At 45.3% G+C, this 18,843-nt stretch overlaps 1 protein-coding gene across 5 annotated transcripts in view; it reads left to right on the top strand.

Moving 5' to 3' along the window:
- The window catches only part of MICAL1 (microtubule associated monooxygenase, calponin and LIM domain containing 1), a 45,008-nt gene that overhangs the window by 602 nt on the left and 25,563 nt on the right, over positions 1 to 18,843 (top strand). For 2 of the 5 annotated variants that reach the window (XR_013987821.1, XM_081010646.1), the window contains exons 1-2: positions 223 to 420; positions 16,789 to 17,083. Coding sequence is in view for 4 of the 5 variants with exons in the window: in XM_081010646.1 (XP_080866772.1) it covers positions 16,820 to 17,083 (264 nt within the window). In the remaining variant the exon portion in view is untranslated. Of the gene's footprint in view, positions 1 to 222; positions 421 to 580; positions 863 to 1,299; positions 1,445 to 16,788; positions 17,084 to 18,843 lie in introns of those variants that run through there. The other 3 variants (XM_081010648.1, XM_081010649.1, XM_081010647.1) reach the window with 3 other exon arrangements.

Raw genomic sequence — 18,843 nt, 5'->3', positions numbered from 1 at the left:
TTATGTCAGCATTTGTAAACGGATCCCACGCTAAGCATTCGCGCATTTATTTGTTTTTCCAAAAAAACCCTGTGAAGGGTCGTATTACCCTCGCTTTGGGATTATTATCTTCCTTGCTGCTGCAGTCTTCTTTAGGTTGCACAAGGAGTTTTTAAAGTGCCCGGGCAAGAAGCTCCGCCTCTGGGCTATGTGGCTCCGGCAGCCTCGCAGCCCGAGCGCGCGATGCTGCCGTCCCCTCTCCTCCGCCCTGCGGAGCCGAGGGAGCAGTTGAGCCGCGTTTTCCGATCCAGAAAGGCAGCGAGGGGGGGGGGAGCAGTCTCTGCTTAGGCTTCCAGCAGCCTAAGCACAAGCCACTCCTAGCGGGGAGAAGCCGAGGAGCCCCGGCGGCGGAAGAAGCGGAGCGCAACCGGGAAGGAGGAGGTAAAGTGGCAACGGAGCCGAGGGGCGCCCTCGATCGCCAGCCGGGCTGCGTGCTCGGCAGCCCCAGAGACCGGCGCTATCGCTGCGCGCCTGGCTCAACCCACTGGGCAAGGCGGGCAGAAAGGAATTGCCGTGCGCCTCGGGTGCCAGGGCACAACGGATAGGTCTAAACGCGGGTGTTCGTGGCAAGCAGCCGCGGCTCAGCTTTGGAACGCGAGAGCCAATGGCAAAGCCCGGGGTCCCTCTGAGCATGTACAGAGTGCGCGGCTGCCCTGTTCTCTTCTTCCTCCCTCCGCGGCCAGTCATAACTAGGCCCTCTTTGCGTATGCGCTGAGCCGTGGGCGCTGAAGGTAGAGGATGCGGGAAACGGCTTTGAGAAGCGACCTTACGCATGGGACAAGGAGCTCAAAGGAGAGGGAAGCCCCTGCGGTCGGAGCTTTAGGTAGGAGGGAGCCGCTTGCAGCTTAAAACTTTGATCTGGGAGGGGGTCCCCGCCCCCATGCCTTCCAAGGCAGCAGAGACTAACCAGGAGATAATAGGGCGCGGGTGTCCCCCATTAAAAGTGTGGGGGAATCTTAACCCCTGGGGGCTCGGGAAAGGTACCCATCACAATGGGGACGGGTAGGACTCCGGGCTGATAGTTGATGGGCGGGGCAAGGGTAGCCGTAGAAGCGCCCCCAAAAAAGTGCGTGATCTGCGAGCTGCGCCCCAGCATTCTCCGCGACCTCGCAAGGGATCCTCTTGGATCCTGCGGTGTGGATGATTGAGGGCTTGGAGCCTTGGACCATCCCTGTTGGTTGGATTACGGGCTCGGCTTTATAGACCACGTGCCTAGGGAATGGGAGGGGTTCTTTGAGCGCTCCAGCTGGCTTGAGTATGTTGTGTAAGATGACGTCTTTGTATCGCCTTACTTTTTACGACTGGTAGAAAGGGCTCGGTTCCTCCTCCTTTCAGTCCCGAAGTAATACGAAGAGTACGAGTCTGCATTGGCGGTGGTGGAGAATGGGGACTTTGCGCATCTCCTGTTAGTAGCGAGGCTGTTAATTCACACTGTGGCTTTCAAACTGACTTAAGTCTTACATTTTTCTTTAATTCTACAAATTAGCACTTGCCTCCAGCAAATTAACCCTTGCCAACATCTTGCCTACACCTTTTGCTATTCAGGCAAATGGTATTAACTGCATCTCCACACCTGAAAGTTGTCAGCTGAATTTCTGCCTATCCTGCACCTGCAATCTTACGGACAACCCTGTGACCAAGTTCATTGATCCTCAATTTGGAGACAAGGAGTATAATTTTAAATTTTCCCAACAATGAGAGAAGATGCAACTATTGGGCTTCCCGCCCTATTCCTTCATTGAGCCTTGTGACCATCCGAAACCAAGACCTCCCACCCCTCTTGTCCCATTGCAGGTGCCTTATGTTTAATAAAACTAGGGCACATCAAAATTTGTGCAGATAATGTGCATGTGCTATCTGCATCCTTTAGTACCTACGTGTGCTTGGCAGGCTTGATAACCACTGCAGCACCTTGACTAACAGAGTTTACACTTCCTGGTTCTCATGCTTACTTCCTCCTTGGCTTAGGCAATTTTAATTGCTGAAACGAAGTTAAACTTATCTTCTATCTACTTGGCGCTTTGCTGAAAACAGGAAATGTTGCTCTCCTAGGTGTTGGAAGGTGAAGGGGAGAAGGACCATAAAACTTCTTTCTGTGTTGTATACCTACTTGTAGCTGGTTAGGGATGCGTGACTATGAAAGGGAGATTGGTGTGTAAGGCCTCCTATAAGCCACCTCCACAGAATAAGCAGAGAGAACTGCTTGTGTGTGTGCTGATAAAGTGCAATGCTGAAATATGAATGCAAATTGCGGATGCCTCTGGCTCCCAAGTAATAATCCATACTGGCCCCTTTCTTTTTTAGCAGCCAGGTGGCATGTCTTTTGCTGCAGCAGATGTGCAGACGACAAAAAGGGATGGCTGTAGGGCTCTCTCTAGTTCTTACTCACACCACCTGTACCTCTAATTGTTTAACTGTCACGGCAGCCTAATTCTTTTGCAGGAAAAAAACAATTAAGTGCAACTCCTTGCTGACTCGAAAGGAAAAGAGTGTGTCTGTTGAGTCCTTGATGTAGTTTGTTACAATGCAGAGTGTAGCACAGTTCCCTGGGGAGGCATGTTGTACAAGCCTGTCCCATGTTGCTGGCTTTTTCATTAAGGACAGAATGAGCATTAGAGTGGTCTTGGGGACCTTTCACAGCAGAAGTAAACAGCATGTGAAAAGTGTCTTCTTGGAGGAGAGCAAAAATCCAGAAAGTTTGGTTCCAGATCTAGACTTCCAGGATTTCAGTCGCTGAGCTTACTCAATTAAGTTGTAGGTTGTTCTTTAGTTGAAACAGCAGCACTAGAAACTTTTGGTGGGTTCTGAACTCTAGATGTTGTCCTTTCTGTTCTTACACTGAAAGCTTGCTACATTTTTTGTAAGTATTTTTCTTTTGTGTTTATATTATAACTGAATGCACTTCATTTCCACACAATAAATAAAATAGGAAGGAAGGTGGTGTGTGTGTGTGTGTGTGTGCGCTCACATGTCGCCCTAAACAAGGTGGCTTGTTTTAAACAACCCATAGTTAATGTTAACCTCAGTTTGTCAATTTGGACAAAATGGCAAACTAATGTTTTTGAATTACTCCTGACTGTGCAGGAGCAGAGGGGGAAGCATGCAAACACAAATCATGCTGTAGCTAGTTCAAGTTTGTGCATGTCACACTGAACTATGGTTTAGCACAGGCTTCCTCAACCTCGGCCCTCCAGATGTTTTGCGACTACATTCCCCATCATTCCTGACCACTGGTCCTGCTAGCTCATGGGCGTTGTAGGCCAAAAACATCTGGAGGGCCGATGTTGAGGAAGCCTGGTTTAGCATGATGGTTTGTGTGCATCAGTTCCATTGTGACCAGACTGGCTCGCTAAATGAACTGGGAGGGAAACCCAGCAAAAGTTCAACATTTTTGTCAGTTATTATCTGGCAGGAAATATGAGGAAAAGCCTAAAAGTTCAGAAAGTATGAGGGGTAGATGAGGAAAGTTCAGAATGTTCTATTTGTTTCCCTCCAGCTCATGCCCTTTTAACTGTTGCAAGTCTCATGCAAAGCATGATTGCATAAGCAGTAAGTATCCTAAGCCTGCCCTACTGGATAATCTGTGACATACAGACCAACCTGCTCCTCCAGAAACTACTACCCTTCTTCTTGTGACTTCATTATTCTGAAAGACTTTATTCTTCAGCACTATACAAATCCAATGTGCAGGGCTTATCCAGGCTTTTTTTTTTTAAGTGACAAGTAACTTGCAGTGAAGCCCTGCCATTTCTGCAACTGCTTTCCAATGTGTGTGCAAAAGCATCCTTTTGTTACCTATATATCCAATGTTTTCTGCAGCATCAACACATTCTCCCTGGCTATTCTCCCTCCACACTTATCAGCACATACTGTCCCATTGATAATGCTAAAAGGCTTTACATTTCACATTATGGCTAAATTAAGTTGGTGTGGTGCTTTCACTGGTTGCATGGGAAATCCTTAAAGATCTTAAGTTTTGCTTTCATCCAGCATGTGCTTATTGCAGCTTTGCCCTCCAGATGTTTGGAGCTACTGCTCCCACCAGCCCCAGCTGAAATCGCTGCGCTGGCTTAGGCTGATCAGAGTTGTAGTCCAAAACATCTGGAGCTGCCTTATTGCATCTGCATTAAGTTGTCATATTATGTCGGTTGACTTTCTTGGTGTGATCTAGACATTGGCATTCATATATCTGACTGCGTATCATTGATGGAATGGGGTGAACACCACTAGTGTTATTGAGTCATGTGTGTACACTATGTTGGCATCTGTCCGCTGTCTTGAGGGACAATGGAGTGCTCTAGCAAAAAGCTAGAGAATCACAGCGCCTGCTGTGGCTGCAGAGAATGGGAACTTGTAACTGCTGCCTCTTGCCTTGCTTTTGTTGCGTTAGCAGAGCTGAAGTGACCTTTCTGAGGCCTCTTATGGGGCACCAGTGCAGTACCAGGTGTGAAGAGATGGAGAATGTATGATTCTGTGGTCCTTGGAAATTACACAAATGCAGTGTCCCCCTCTCCTGGTATATCCTTTGCTATTGCTAGCTTGATACCCATTGCAGTCACCGGGGAAGAGTGCTGGGGATGTGAACACTTTTTCTGAAAACTTAAAATAAGGACATTGCTGCAGGGGCTTGCTGCAAGGTTGTGGGGACCATTTGCTTTATATTTCAATGTTTGTAACAATTCATAAAGTGGTATGGGCATGGGAGGAAGGGTTGTGTTGCTGTTCACTAATTATGACAAAAAATATCTAATGGGCACCAATTAATATATGTGGAGCCACACTACATTATACTTGGTGTATTCATGAATAGCATGATTCCAGTCTGGGAAAGAATGCAATTTTCCTAAGTATGATTGGCTGAACAGAACACTAGGGAAACGTGACATTTGGAATTGCAATCTAGTGCAGAATGGTAGACAGGTGCAGTTTACAGTGCAAAGTCTCCGGCACCATACTGTGCCACCTCTTCTGTTTTGCTTTCGTTGCCCAAGGATTAATAATTAATTATGCCTTTTAGCACTCTTTTAAACGTCTTCCTAGGTCAGACCAGAACACTTTGCATTCAGATTGCTCCTAGCACCTCAGGGTTTGTTCCAGTAAGGAAGTAACATTGTACAAAGGGTCTTCCAACCATTGTGAAATGGTTACTCCTCATGGTTGCAAGTCCCCCCCCACCCAGCTTCCATGCAATATTGTTGGCATCAAAATACCAGCCTGTATTCCTCACCCTGGTTTTAACCTGGATTTACCCTTGGGGAGGGGATCCTATATGCTTTTTAAAAACACCCAAACAACCCAATAGCAGAAGAATATGTTTACTGTGTTATGCCCCCCCTCCTGTCCCGAAGCACTCTAATTCTCCTTCACCTCACTGTCACATGGGTGTTTTGACTTCTCTTATGGCCAGATCTTGTGAAATTGTCAATTGAAAGCCTGCTGATTGCTATGATTCATGATGATGTCCTTGGTCTAGAGTCAGTGGTCAGTCTTCCATCATTCCCTCCTACTGCTCACCAGAGAAGTGTATTGTCTGTGATGGTTACAATCACCAACCAAGTAACGCACAAGGGCTATAGATAAGGACTGCAGAACCTTGACAGTTGCTTTTTCTTCTAGCAGATGTTAACATTTCGGGATGGGGAGAAAGTGCAAAAAGGAAAATGCTTCCTTCATCTAGCTGCGCCTGCTTTCTTTAGAGTGAGGACCTGGTTTTTAATGTGCAAGATCTACACTGCTTCATAACGTGGGTAAACTAAAGATGAAATATTTTGTAATACAGTCTCAGAACAAGTTTGTAATCTGTTAGATGGGGAATAAAGCTCAGGCAGGCTGGCAAACAAGTTTGGGTGGTGAATTTCCGAGCGATAACAGAGAGAAGGATTTGGATGTTTGTTTTTGCAAAACTGAAATCAAGCTCTGGATAGGTTTAGTGAAGAAATGGTAGCTAAACTGAAGCTCAGTCTAGGCAAGACAGACGTCCTGTTGGTGGTTTCTTCTGCCCTGGAAAGTGGTGTTCACCCCACTCCAGAGTGGGTTGCATTCCCCCTTAAATCAGGGGTGAGGAACCTGTGGTCCTCCAGATGTTGATGAATGACAGCTCCTGTCCATGTTGTCCATGTTGTCTGGGGCTGCTGAAAGTTGGAGTCCAACAATACTGCAAGGGCCATAGGTTCCCTATCCCCTGATCTAGACTATGGTTGCAGCAGCAATCCTGGAGTGAGCAATGGGTGCTAAACGGTTTTTTTAAAGAGATATTTCTTTGCCCTCTGGATTATTCAACACTTTATGATACTTCATGAGCATCAAAAGGATTCCACTGTAAATATGCCTTGCCATCATTATATCCATTCCCCAGGAAAAAACCCCTCTTGATATCTAGTCTATGGGCATGTGTGGGGTTACGTAGCTTCCTATAATTGAGTGCTTGGTTCAAAAGAAACTGATAGCTCAGAACTGGTATTGCCACAGACTCTGTCACCTTTTATCTTAAACTCTGCTCACCCAGTGCATTTGAAGCTGATTATGTCCCCCAAAGTGTTCTGGGAACTGTAGTTTGATATGGGTACTGAGTATGATAGCTGTGTGAGGCGTAAAGTTCCCAGAATTCTTTGGGGGAAGTAATGTGCTTTAAATGTATGGTGCATACATAGCCTCTTATCCCTCTCCCACAATGTCCTACACTAATTGCACAAAAATAAAAGCAGGTTAGGGTTGGCTAAAGGAGAAACGACTTTCGAACTGGACTGAAGTTAGCTTTTTGTAAGGCCACCAAAGTGGAAGATAGCCCAGTCTGCATATTAGTGGCGTGCTGTGTTATTTTTTTTATATGTCTGTTGTAAATGTGAGTCACACAACTAGGTGTGTAATCATGCCAGTTGTGTAATCACGCTTGATATGCAGGTTCTCTGATGAAATGTGTAGTAGCCGAGAGGTGCACAGTCTGTTTATTTCTCTGCATAAGCTTCTTTCAATCCTGCACTGCATTGGGGAAGGGCTTTTGTTTGTGTGTAATGCTGTAGCGTGCTTTTGAAAAGATAGGTTCCTTCTTTGGTTAAGGCAGTGGTTTGGGATTTGGAAGGTCATTGCTTCAATCCTCTCTTCCTGTCTGGGAGCAATTACTCAAGATCACTTAGCAGGATCACTTACTCCTTTAATCTTCTCGTTGAACTCACACCTACAGAGGCTCAGGAGTCCAGTGTCAGGGCTTGTTCCTCCCCTGTGCAGTGCATGCTTGTGGGTGAAAAGAGGACTGTGAATATGCAGTCTGGGGTTGGCAGTTCTTTTCCATCAGAGTGGTGAATGCAAAGCACAAGGATGTGGGTGTGGGGGGCATAGGCGTCACCGTGAAGTTTCAAAATATTTGGAAGGATCTCAGAGTAGGGGTGTGGCTTTCACAGGTATTTAGTATGCAGAAGTTCAAAACAAATGCATGTGTTTGGCAGCCCTGGAAATCAAGCCACAAACAGGGTGTCTGAGGCTTTAGACAGTCCTATTCAACAGTGGTTGCAGGATGGAGGCACGATGAAGGCAAATATCTGCAGTGCTCTTTGTGTCTTCCCGCTTATGTCTGCAGTATTGACAAACAGATCGTTTTCAGGTCAGATTGCTGCTCCTGCAGTCTATTGCTCCAGTGGAGTCTCTTCAGAATACAGTGGTACCTTGGGTTACAAACACCTCGGGTTACAAACACTTCGGGTTACAGACTTCACTAACCTGGAAGTAGTACCTCGGGTTAAGAACTTTACCTCAGGATGAGAATAGAAATCGTTCGGCGGCAGCAGGAGGACCCATTAGCTAAAGTGGTACCTCAGGTTAAGAACGGTTTCAGGTTAAGAACAGACCTCCGGAACGAATTAAGTTCGTAACCAGAGGTACCACTGTATATTGAATAGAGACAGAATCTGATAGACACAAATGGTATCTCCAGGCCTCTCTCTACATTGCTTGATGCAGTCAGTGCTGCAGAGCCTTTAAACAAGCTATGCTGAGCCTGCCTGTCTGAGGGCACAAGCATTTCCTCATTGGTTAAGGACCCATCTGGTTGCTTAGGATATTACATAAATAATTCCAAGGTGCAATTGGTTAATGTTCTTGAGTGTCTCCCTTGATCTCTGCCTTTGTCTCTAAAGCAGGTTTTTCTATATCAGTGCTATTGGCACAAGGGTGGGTGGGGGAATGGATTCTGAGATGTTCTTAGCACTGCCCAAGGCTTTTGCTTCAACACAATGTTGTATGTTGTGATGATTGTTTGATTACTGTCACTCCACCTGAGTGGATCTCAAGGCGGGTTACACCACAAAACCACAATATAAAAAATGCAAAATACATAACAAAATAAGATTAAAAAACCCCAATAATCTCCCCTCTCACGATACATTTGAAAGTATATCGGATGTTAATCAGCCAAAGGTCTGGTTGAAAAGGAACATTTTCACGTGGCGCCTGAAGGTCTATAATGAAAGCGCCAGACCAAAAAGCCAATGCAATTCTGGGCTGCATCAATAGGAGTATAGTATCTAGATCAAGGGAAGTAATAGTGCCACTGTATTCTGCTCTGGTCAGACCTCACCTGGAGTACTGTGTCCAGTTCTGGGCACCACAGTTCAAGAAGGACACTGACAAACTGGAATGTGTCCAGAGGAGGGCAACCAAAATGGTCAAAGGCCTGGAAACAATGCCTTATGAGGAACGGCTAAGGAAGCTGGGCATGTTTAGCCTGGAGAAGAGGAGGTTAAGGGGTGATATGATAGCCATATGATAGCCATGTTCAAATATATAAAAGGATGTCACATAGAGGAGGGAGAAAGGTTGTTTTCTGCTGCTCCAGAGAAGCGGACACGGAGCAATGGATCCAAACTACAAGAAAGAAGATTCCACCTAAACATTAGGAAGAACTTCCTGACAGTAAGAGCTGTTCGACAGTGGAATTTGCTGCCAAGGAGTGTGGTGGAGTCTCCTTCTTTGGAGGTCTTTAAGCAGAGGCTTGACAACCATATGTCAGGAGTGCTCTGATGGTGTTTCCTGCTTGGCAGGGGGTTGGATTTGATGGCCCTTGTGGTCTCTTCCAACTCTATGATTCTATGATTCTATGGGTAGGCAAACTAAGGCCTGGGGGCCGGATCCAGCCCAGTCGCCTTCTAAATCTGGCCCGCGGACAGTCTGGGAATCAGCATGTTTTTACATGAGTAGAATGTGTGCTTTTATTTAAAATGCATCTCTGGCTTATTTGTGGGGCATAGGAATTCGTTCATCCCTCCCCCCCAAAAAATATAGTCCGGCCCCTCACAAGGTCTGAGGGACAGTGGACTGGCCCCCTGCTGAAAAAGTTTGCTGACCCCTCCGCCAGACTAACCTCCCTGGGGAGAGCATTCCACAAACAGGGAGCCACTGCAGAAAAGGCCTGTTCTTGTGTTGCCACCCTCTGGACCTCTTGTGGAAGAGGCACATGAAGAAGGACCTCAGATGGTGATCTTGGGGTCTTGGGATGGGATGAAGCCAACAAAGTTAGCGCAAGAATTTCCACCTGTGCAATAATACTTCCTCTTGCTCTTCTTTCCTCTCCTTATGCAACTCCTGTGCCCCTCTAAACAGATCTTTTTTTGCACTGGTGGGGTGGGTTGCACAGGGAGTGGAGTGGGACAAGAAACCCTATTGCATAGGAGGAGGTCCTTGCGCTAACAGGATGACTCCATTAAATGCAACCAGATTTTGTGTGTATCTCAAATATTTCCCTGAGTTGAAACCTTGGGAAAGAGTTTCTGGGAAAGGGTCCTATATGCTGTTCAAACAACTGGCAAAGACAGTTACTGATTAAGCCTGGGCAGTGTATAGTTTGTCATGATTCAAAGTCTTGAGGAAAACAGGCTTTACTGAAATCTTCACAAAAGTTTATGCCGTAAAATATTTCTTTGTCTTTAAGGTAACTTCCATTGTGTGTTTTCACTAACAAGGTAGCTTGTTTCACATTTTTTTTTCAAAATTTTGGTGGGTGTTTTTTCCCCCAGTCAGAGAAATTTATTGCATGGTGGTTGGGGTCTGGATCACCAAGTGTTCAAAATGTGAGACGTATGCTTTCAAATTGCAAGTGTCAGAAGATACTTAATCTTTAAGTTTCAAGGACTGAAAGGAGAGGGCATTGAAACAGCCCTCAAAGACTTCCTTAGATAGCGAGTCTCCTGGCTAATATCCTGTTTACTAATACTTGGCACTGTTGGTTCCTTCCATACCCACCCCCCTTGTTTAATTTACAAGTCAAATGTACCCAGACAGTTTCCTGCCTTACATGACCCTCACTGGGGAATGAGGAGGACTTAATCATACATGGGGAGGGATTATAGTCTTGGTTGCCATTGTCCTTTGTGTTCACTGTATAACAAACAGCTTCCAGTTCTGGTTGATGTCAGCATAGGCTTATTAATCCCAAATGTTTGAAATGTAACAGTTAGCATTTTAAAAAAATCTATATTTTTATTTTTATTTTTTATTTTTGCTTCTAGGGTTAGCCTGTACCCTCATGCATACTTTTCCAGCAGTAAACACCACTGGGTGTACTTCTGAGTAAATCTTGCAGCACAGAGCACTTTTCAATGTTATATATTCAAATCCTCCTCCCCAACCATAGCCAAAGCGTAACTCCTGCCAGAAGAAATTGATTGAAAGAGAGGAACTCATTGGGTTGCCAGACCCCAGTGTATTTCATGTCTGGAAGATAGAGAACAGAGGAAGTGGGAATGAAGGCAGGCAGGCAGGCAGGAATGATGTAATAATCCTCCCCCACCCCCTCATTTTGAGGGAATAACCATGTGACACACTGGAGATTTGTAAAAGTGGTTCCCATGACAAAGAGCATGCTTGACAAACTGTGCAAACATTTGCATGTAATAAGGAAGCATCAGTGAAATGCACTTGCTTCATATGTGTGCATGTCCAGGGTTGGTATTCGTTTGTCTCAAGGGACAATGGAGTGCGCCTCTAGGGGTGAGGTCAAACCACTACATTAGCAGCACTAAAGCCTGGGCAGTGTGTAGGTCCTGGGATGCCCAGAAGACAACACACACACACCCTGCCTTGCTGATATGGTCCAGAGGAAAGCAGAGCAATATGTTTGGCACCAGCTTGGCTGCAGGAATTGCCGGAAGTATACAAGGCGCCATCCAAACGCCTTAGGAACTCCACTCCAGATCTGTGTAGGGTTTACTCCTTAGTCTTTGTCTTCTTCCAAAGATATCCTGCAAGGCAGCAGAGGTTTAAGATCAGAGTCTTCCTTCTCCTAGTTGAGCTACCTTCCCTGGTTGACGAGTCCTACATGCACCCTACATCACATGCAGAAACCGCCTTCTTGACTGTTGGACCCACTATTGGTCTCATCCACTCAATCCACTGAAGCCTTTCTTCAAATGCAGGGGAAATTCCAGACTCACAGAGGGTTTGAGACCCATCAGCTACCCTCACCTGGTTTAGCTGGCCAGTTGAAGCCGTTTCCAGGGGTGTGGCCACTGTTGCATGCTGACAGCTTCTAGGAGTCACAGATCAGAGCTGAGTGTAGGGTAAGGACCAAAGGTGGACAAGCTACGCTAGAGAGAGCATTATGTGTCCCCCCCACCTCATGGCATACTACCCCCAACACCCCATACACCCCAGGGTATGGTGTGGTAAAGGGTAACTCTTGCATGTCCTCTCTGGGGAGAGGCCTGTGCATCTCATGTGGGGGGATTTTTTGCACTAAATCAAATTATTTCCTTCATATATTTATCCAAGAAATCCAGAAAGAGGACATGTGCCTGGTGTTTTCTTTGCCATATCATGAGAAATCACACTGGGTTTGTTCTGGGTGAGTGCTATGATGCCACCAACCAACCTCCCCCTTTTTTGGTTCATGTGGGGCAACTCTGGATATCTGTGAAAAAAGCAAAGGGAGCCATGTTGGTTCACAAGAAATATTCCAAAATCCACAGCATTCTAAGGACCAACAAAAATGTTACAAACTCTGTAGTGGACATAGCTTTCAAGCCCATAGTCTTTGTACAGCTCAGCTGTTAACACTGAGCATAAAGATGTTTGTACAAGATGAAACATATATTAGAAAAAACGTATCTTAGAGTTGGAAGGACTCACAAAGACTCACTGCCACACCACCACCGATAGGTAACTGTCCAGCCTCTGCTTAAAAACCTTTAACTAATGAGAATTCACCACCTTCTATGACATGAGAGCTGCAATGTTTAATGTTTAACTAAATGCAGCCATGGAATTTGTGAGTGCTAATTTGATTAGGGAAGAAGCACAGAGGTGAATATTTTAAACTTATTATCCCTTCACTGTTTGCCTGTTCTAAATTGCTCTCACACAGACGCGTGTATATGTGCGCGCGCACACATACACACAGAGTTGCTCTTTGTTCCATTCAGAGAAAAATACTGGCATGAAACAAGTTCCTGTATCTCACACACACAGCAAATAGGCATCTTTGGGAGGGCAAGTTCAATCAGGAAAACATGGGGCAGATGGATTAAACACCTGCACCAAAACAACACTTCCTTGATCAAATTGGCTGCCCACTGACTTCACATCTGCATTAAGTAAAATAAATAAATAAATAAATGCCCTGGTGCTGTGATAGGAATTTTGAGGTCTTAGATATATGGTAATGTTCATAAGTGTACCAGCCAAGCACGCACATAGATCAGCACAGGAAGACCAACCTGGAACCATTTTGATTCCTAAACTGAGCAAATGTTTTCTCTGCAAGGTCAAAGTGGGAAACTTCCCCATTGTGTCTTTCCTCACAAATCCTGTCTTAAGGGCACATTTAAGATATGAATAGGGTGTGAGCCTGTGACCTGGCCCAGGAACTAAGTATTTATCATTACAAAAGATTGGCTAGGCTCCCCAGTCAATCCAATCAAGTAACCTGCCAGACAGGAGAAAAACAATGACAGGAGAAAAACAACATTCAAATTTCTGTTTTAAACCACCTTTTTTGTGATGTAGGTGTGATGTTCCTGGGGGGTGGTCTTAGGTTACACCCCTTCTGTGATGTATGTATGATGTTTCTGGGGGTGGTCTTGATCTTGTTGTTGTTTAGTCGTGTCCGACTCTTTGTGACCCCATGGACCAGAGCACGCCAGGCACCCCTGTCCTCCACTGCCTCCCGCAGTTTGGTCAAATTCATGCTGGTAGCTTCGAGAACACTATCCAACCATCTCATCCTCTGTCGTCCCCTTCTCCTTGTGCCCTCCATCTTTCCCAACATCAGGGTCTTTTCCAGGGAGTCTTCTCTTCTCATAAGGTGGCCAAAGTATTGGAGCCTCAGCTTCACGATCTGTCCTTCCAGTGAGCACTCAGGGCTGATTTCCTTAAGAATGGAGAGGTTTGATCTTCTTGCAGTCCATGGGACTCTCAAGAGTCTCCTCCAGCACCATAATTCAAAAGCATCAATTCTTCGGCGATCAGCCTTCTTTATGGTCCAGCTCTCACTTCCATACATCACTACTGGGAAAACCATAGCTTTTACTATACGGACCTTTGTTGGCAAGGTGATGTCTCTACTTTTTAAGATGTTGTCTAGGTTTGTCATTGCTTTCCTCCCAAGAAGCAGGCGACTCTTAATTTCGTGGCTGCTGTCACCATCTGCAGTGAACATGGAGCCCAAGAAAGTAAAATCTCTCACTGCCTCCATTTCTTCCCCTTCTATTTGCCAGGAGGTGATGGGACCAGTGGCCATGATCTTCGTTTTTTTGATGTTGAGCTTCAGACCATATTTTGCACTCTCCTCTTTCACCCTCAATAAAAGGTTCTTTAATTACTCCTCACTTTCTGCCATCAAGGTTGTGTCATCTGCATATCTGAGGTTGTTGATATTTCTTCCAGCAATCTTAATTCCGGCTTGGGAATCATCCAGCCCAGCCTTTCGCATGATGAATTCTGCATATAAGTTAAATAAGCAGGGAGACAATATACAGCCTTGTCGTACTCCTTTCCCAATTTTGAACCAATCAGTTGTTCCATATCCAGTTCTAACTGTAGCTTCTTGTCCCACATAGAGATTTCTCAGGAGACAGATGAGGTGATCAGGCACTCCCACTTCTTTAAGAACTTGCCATAGTTTGCTGTGGTCAACACAGTCAAAGGCTTTTGCATAGTCAATGAAGCAGAAGTAGATGTCTTTCTGGAACTCTCTAGCTTTCTCCATAATCCAGCGCATGTTTGCAATTTGGTCTCTGGTTCCTCTGCCTCTTCTAAATCCAGCTTGCACTTCTGCGAGTTCTCGGTCCGCATACTGCTTGAGCCTTCCTTGTAGAATTTTAAGCATAACCTTGCTAGCGTGTGAAATGAGTGCAATTGTGTGGTAGTTGGAGCATTCTTTGGCACTGCCCTTCTTTGGGATTGGGATGTAGACTGATCTTCTCCAATCCTCTGGCCACTGCTGAGTTTTCCAAACTTGCTGGCATATTGAGTGTAGCACCTTAACAGCATCATCTTTTAAAATTTTAAATAGTTCAGCTGGAATACCATCACTTCCACTGGCCTTGTTATTTGCAGTGCTTTCTAAGGCCCATTTGACTTCACTCTCCAGGATGTCTGGCTCAAGGTCAGCAACCACACTACCTGGGGTGTACGAGACATCCATATCTTGGTCTTGATCTACAGGGTGGCAATTTCAAAAGTCTTTATAAGGCCTTGCGCACCATTGTTCTGGGTTCCTCCTCCCTCCCTTGTGTGGTGAGTGAGGACTCTGTTGCAACAGATCAATAAAGATCAGGCTTACTAGCTGCTTTGCTTCTCAATATTCTTTGGTTGGCCTCTGTTATTTTCTCCTACCAATAGGGAACCTATGTAAGGACTCTATATGGGTTCTTGGATACCCCATAAGGGAAAAGGGCAATTTTTGTTTACAACAGTGCTAAGAAGTCAGCATTCTAGGCAAGGAAAGCTGACTGATTTCAAAGAAAGACAACTTTCTCCATGCAATGCATGCCTGAAGATATGCAAAGCACTTGAAAGAAACTTCATTAGCAGAAGTTACACCAGTCAACTGTTTTATTATTCTTTCTGTGTGCAGAAGGCAAGAAGGAAATAGCTCTTTCTCCATGGTTAGTAAACAATTATATATATATATATATAGAGAGAGAGAGAGAGAGAGAGAGAGATGTGTGTGCACATTGGCATACACACACACACACACACACACACACACACACATATATATATAGAGAGAGAGAGAGAGAGAGAGAGAGAAATGTGTGTGCACATTGGCTTCTGCAAACCAGAAAGAAGTCACCTTTCTTTTTAGACACTGCAAGGAATTTTCCCAGCCTGTGTCAGCCTTCTTTAGCAACAAATGTGGTTGAGTGGGCGCACAGGAAGTTGCTAACCATGAAGCTGGGGGAAATTAGTACAGAACGCCGAGCAAGTCACTGTGTTAGGAAACTTAGGGCTGCGGTTAGAAAAATGTGCAGGCTGCTTTGTAGTGCTTCCAAATTACAGCTGTATCATTGACAGCGGGTAAACACATCACTCCTCCTTCTCCTGAATATGAATAAGCTTCAGCAGGACAAGTATATCAACTGCCCATAACATTCTTGTTAGAAATATATAGACTCCTTTCTTGAAAATCAGTACACATGTGCAGATTAATCACTTCATCACTTTCCTTGTTTGCTACAGTCTTTTGTATTCCTGCCTTCTTTGCTAAAGTCTGTATATCTTGCATTCCAGAATTAATATTGATTAAGAAAGTCAAAGAGCAGCCGAATCTTGTGTAACCTCCAGTCTTCTGTAGATCTGCTGTTTAGCACAAAGCAAGCCTGAATTAAGACTTTTCATGCATACTTTGTAGTCCAGACTTGGCGGGTGGGATGCAAATGGACTAAGGGGAAAAGGAAGTGGTGTTTTTCCACTTCAGATAACTTTCCAGCTATTTCTCTGGGCCCGACATGCATGAGTCAACCATGGTGTGCAACATTTTCACACTGACTGTTGGCCTTGTTTGTGAAAGGAGACAGACCTTTGCTTGGAGGTAGAGCTTGGATTTTTCCTAATGCTGCTGAGGGCAAAATGTGCGCCCTAACTGGGAATAAGCATATGTTTTTGTGCTCTTTCTATTTTCAGTGCTAAATATGACTTAGGGCTTTTCAAATACATGAATATGTTTCTTTGGGATTTGGCAGTCTGTATATACCTATCACAGTAAACATCTGACCTCTAGACACTAGAAGTGGTGGTGTTATAACTCAGGGGTGGGGAACTTCTAGGCCGTGGGCCAATCTTGGCTAGGCAGGGGTCCAGTTTGGCCCCATGGGGCCATTTCCCCCAAATCACGCCCACCTGTCAATCAGCTGGTGTGCTCGCTGTTTCTCTTGCATCTATTAAGCTGGGCCATGGGGTATGGGAAGATAAAGACCCGGCCTGCCAGGACAAATAGTTCCCCCACCCCTGGAACTATTGTCTAAGACACATTGCCTTCAGACTTCTGCATCTGCTCATATTGCATGCATTTGCTCTCATGTCTAAGCTTGAGCATGTCTTGAATTCAGACATAACCCTTCTCCTGAAGAGGACCTATGTATAAGGCTGCATATGGGTGTAAACAGATAGGTATGTTGCATTCCGCTTCATCTCCCAAGGGGGAGCAGCTGGAAGCAAGGAGTTATGTCTTGCTGCTGGGTGTTGCCTTGCAATGCCAAATTCCTGATCTCTCCAAGGAGCAGGAGCTGTTGATGCTCACCTGTTGCTTTCTTTCTTTTCCAGGCTTCTTCTTTGCCCCTGAATTCCCAGGAGGATGAGCCAGCAGAATGGGGAGCAGTCCAATCTGTCTCATTCGCTCTTTGACACTTTTCTCCATGCTAAGCAGTGCAAAGAGGTGCTGGGAAGTTTTGAGGCGCTTTGCAGACACCTGGGACTGGAGCATACTGGCCAGCTCCAGTTCTATCACAAGCTCAAATCTCGCCTCAACTACTGGAGTGCCAAGGCTTTGTGGACCAAGCTAGACAAGAAGGCCGGGCACAAAGACTATGATCAGGGGACAGCATGTGCCAACACCAAGGTAAGGTGGCAGAACTGCGGTTGCTACGCTACAGAAAATAGCCTACCTCAGGGTTGGGGGAACCTTTTCATCCTGGCGGGCCACATCTTTATCTCCACCACCCTGAGCGGCCAACTTTTGACAGGTCTTTTGTGCTGCCCACCTGTCAACGTTTGCCCACTGGGGGAGATGCTACACAAAGGAGGATTGAACTCTCTATGCATCAGCTGATGTGCCAGTTCAGTTCAGCTTTTTGCAGCCGTGTCTCTACCTGCCTCACACCTGATGTCACAAATGACATCAGATGTGGGGCAGGTGCAAGTGGTTTTAGAAAAATGACCATGTGGGCCAAATAGGAACACCTGGCGGACCAGGTTTGGTCTGTGGGCTGAAGGATCTGCAGCCCTTGTCTACTTGATGGTCATCACATGAGATGCTGAACATTCTAGGCCTCTCCTCTGGTGGCCAGTACCAAGGACCATCTTCCCGTGTTTCCCAGATGCTGAAGCAGGCCTGTTTCTTAAATGTGTGCTAAACTTCAGCAGTGCAGATGAGCATATCTGGGTTATTTTTCGTATTCTGTGGTTGCTGTACTTCTACCTCCAATTCCTGATTAGTTACTATACGTAATGTAAACATTAGTTCTGCCTACCCCTACGTGCATTGCTTCAATGTATTATCATTACTTCCTAGTTCTTAACTTACAGAAGTAGATCGTCTGTTGTGTTCCTGTTATTCTAAAAGATAACTCGCACTGATAATGGTGGGGTTTCCATTGATTTCCAAACGTGTAGGCAATTGTGCTCCTGAAGAACCCTTCCAAAGTTCACTTTACACATTAAAATCAAGATTTAATTTCATTGTCACCAACAAACCAATCACCACACAGCACATAAGCAAACGGAGATGATGCAGTATGGTTTCTTCGTAAAACCTCAAAACAAAAAAAGGTAAATTAAAAGGAAAAATTGAGAAAGACCAGTGTCGTGAAAATCTTTCAAAATATGTGAACACTTGGAATTGTGAAACCTGAAGGAAAGGAAAGAAAGAGAAGAGAAGCCATTCATATATATATATATATATATATATATATATTATTTATTAAGTTTCTCTCCCACCCTTCCTCCCAAAGAAGCTCTGAGTGGCTGTTAAAAGATTCTGTCCATGAAACCCTGTAGCTCAGGAGAACCACCTTCCCTGCTTAACATCACACCCAGGGATGCCTAATATAATTGACAATCCAGCCATGTGAGAAATGCAGGAAGCCCTTGCGGTCGAGACTCCAACTGTTACCGCACAGAAGATTGTGTTGCAGGAGGATTAAATGCCCTACTTTTGTGCTAAATCGTATGGCCAAGTAACCACGGGACAGAAAAGCCTACAGGATGGTAAATTGGTACTTTGTATTGTTTCCTAGTTGTCTTCCCTTGGGAGCGAGCTTCTGTTTCAGAAACACTTAACTTCTTCCTAGCACTTAAGCAGCAACAGGTTGTTGCTGGGAAAATGTGACTCTTTGCTGAGCTTGTGGAGCTTTGGGAATGTGAAGTGCTGAACAGTCTGGACTGTGGTTGTGTGAACATCACCACTCATGATGAGTGACTCTTGGCTCCATGTCACTTTGTGACTCTGTACTGTGTCCAGGGATGGCTCCAGGTTTGAGAGTGATGGAGACAAAGGGAACTCTGGAGGGCCTTACTGGGCTTACTTAGTGGCAGCACAAAGCACTGGATGGCAAGGAAGGTGTCCTGAAAATCTCTCTGAACCTTTGCCAGGCAGCTAGG

Source organism: Podarcis pityusensis (assembly GCF_964106645.2).
Source record: "Podarcis pityusensis genome assembly, chromosome: 6".
Lineage (NCBI taxonomy): Eukaryota > Metazoa > Chordata > Lepidosauria > Squamata > Lacertidae > Podarcis > Podarcis pityusensis.
This window is presented reverse-complemented; position numbering and strand designations above follow the sequence as displayed.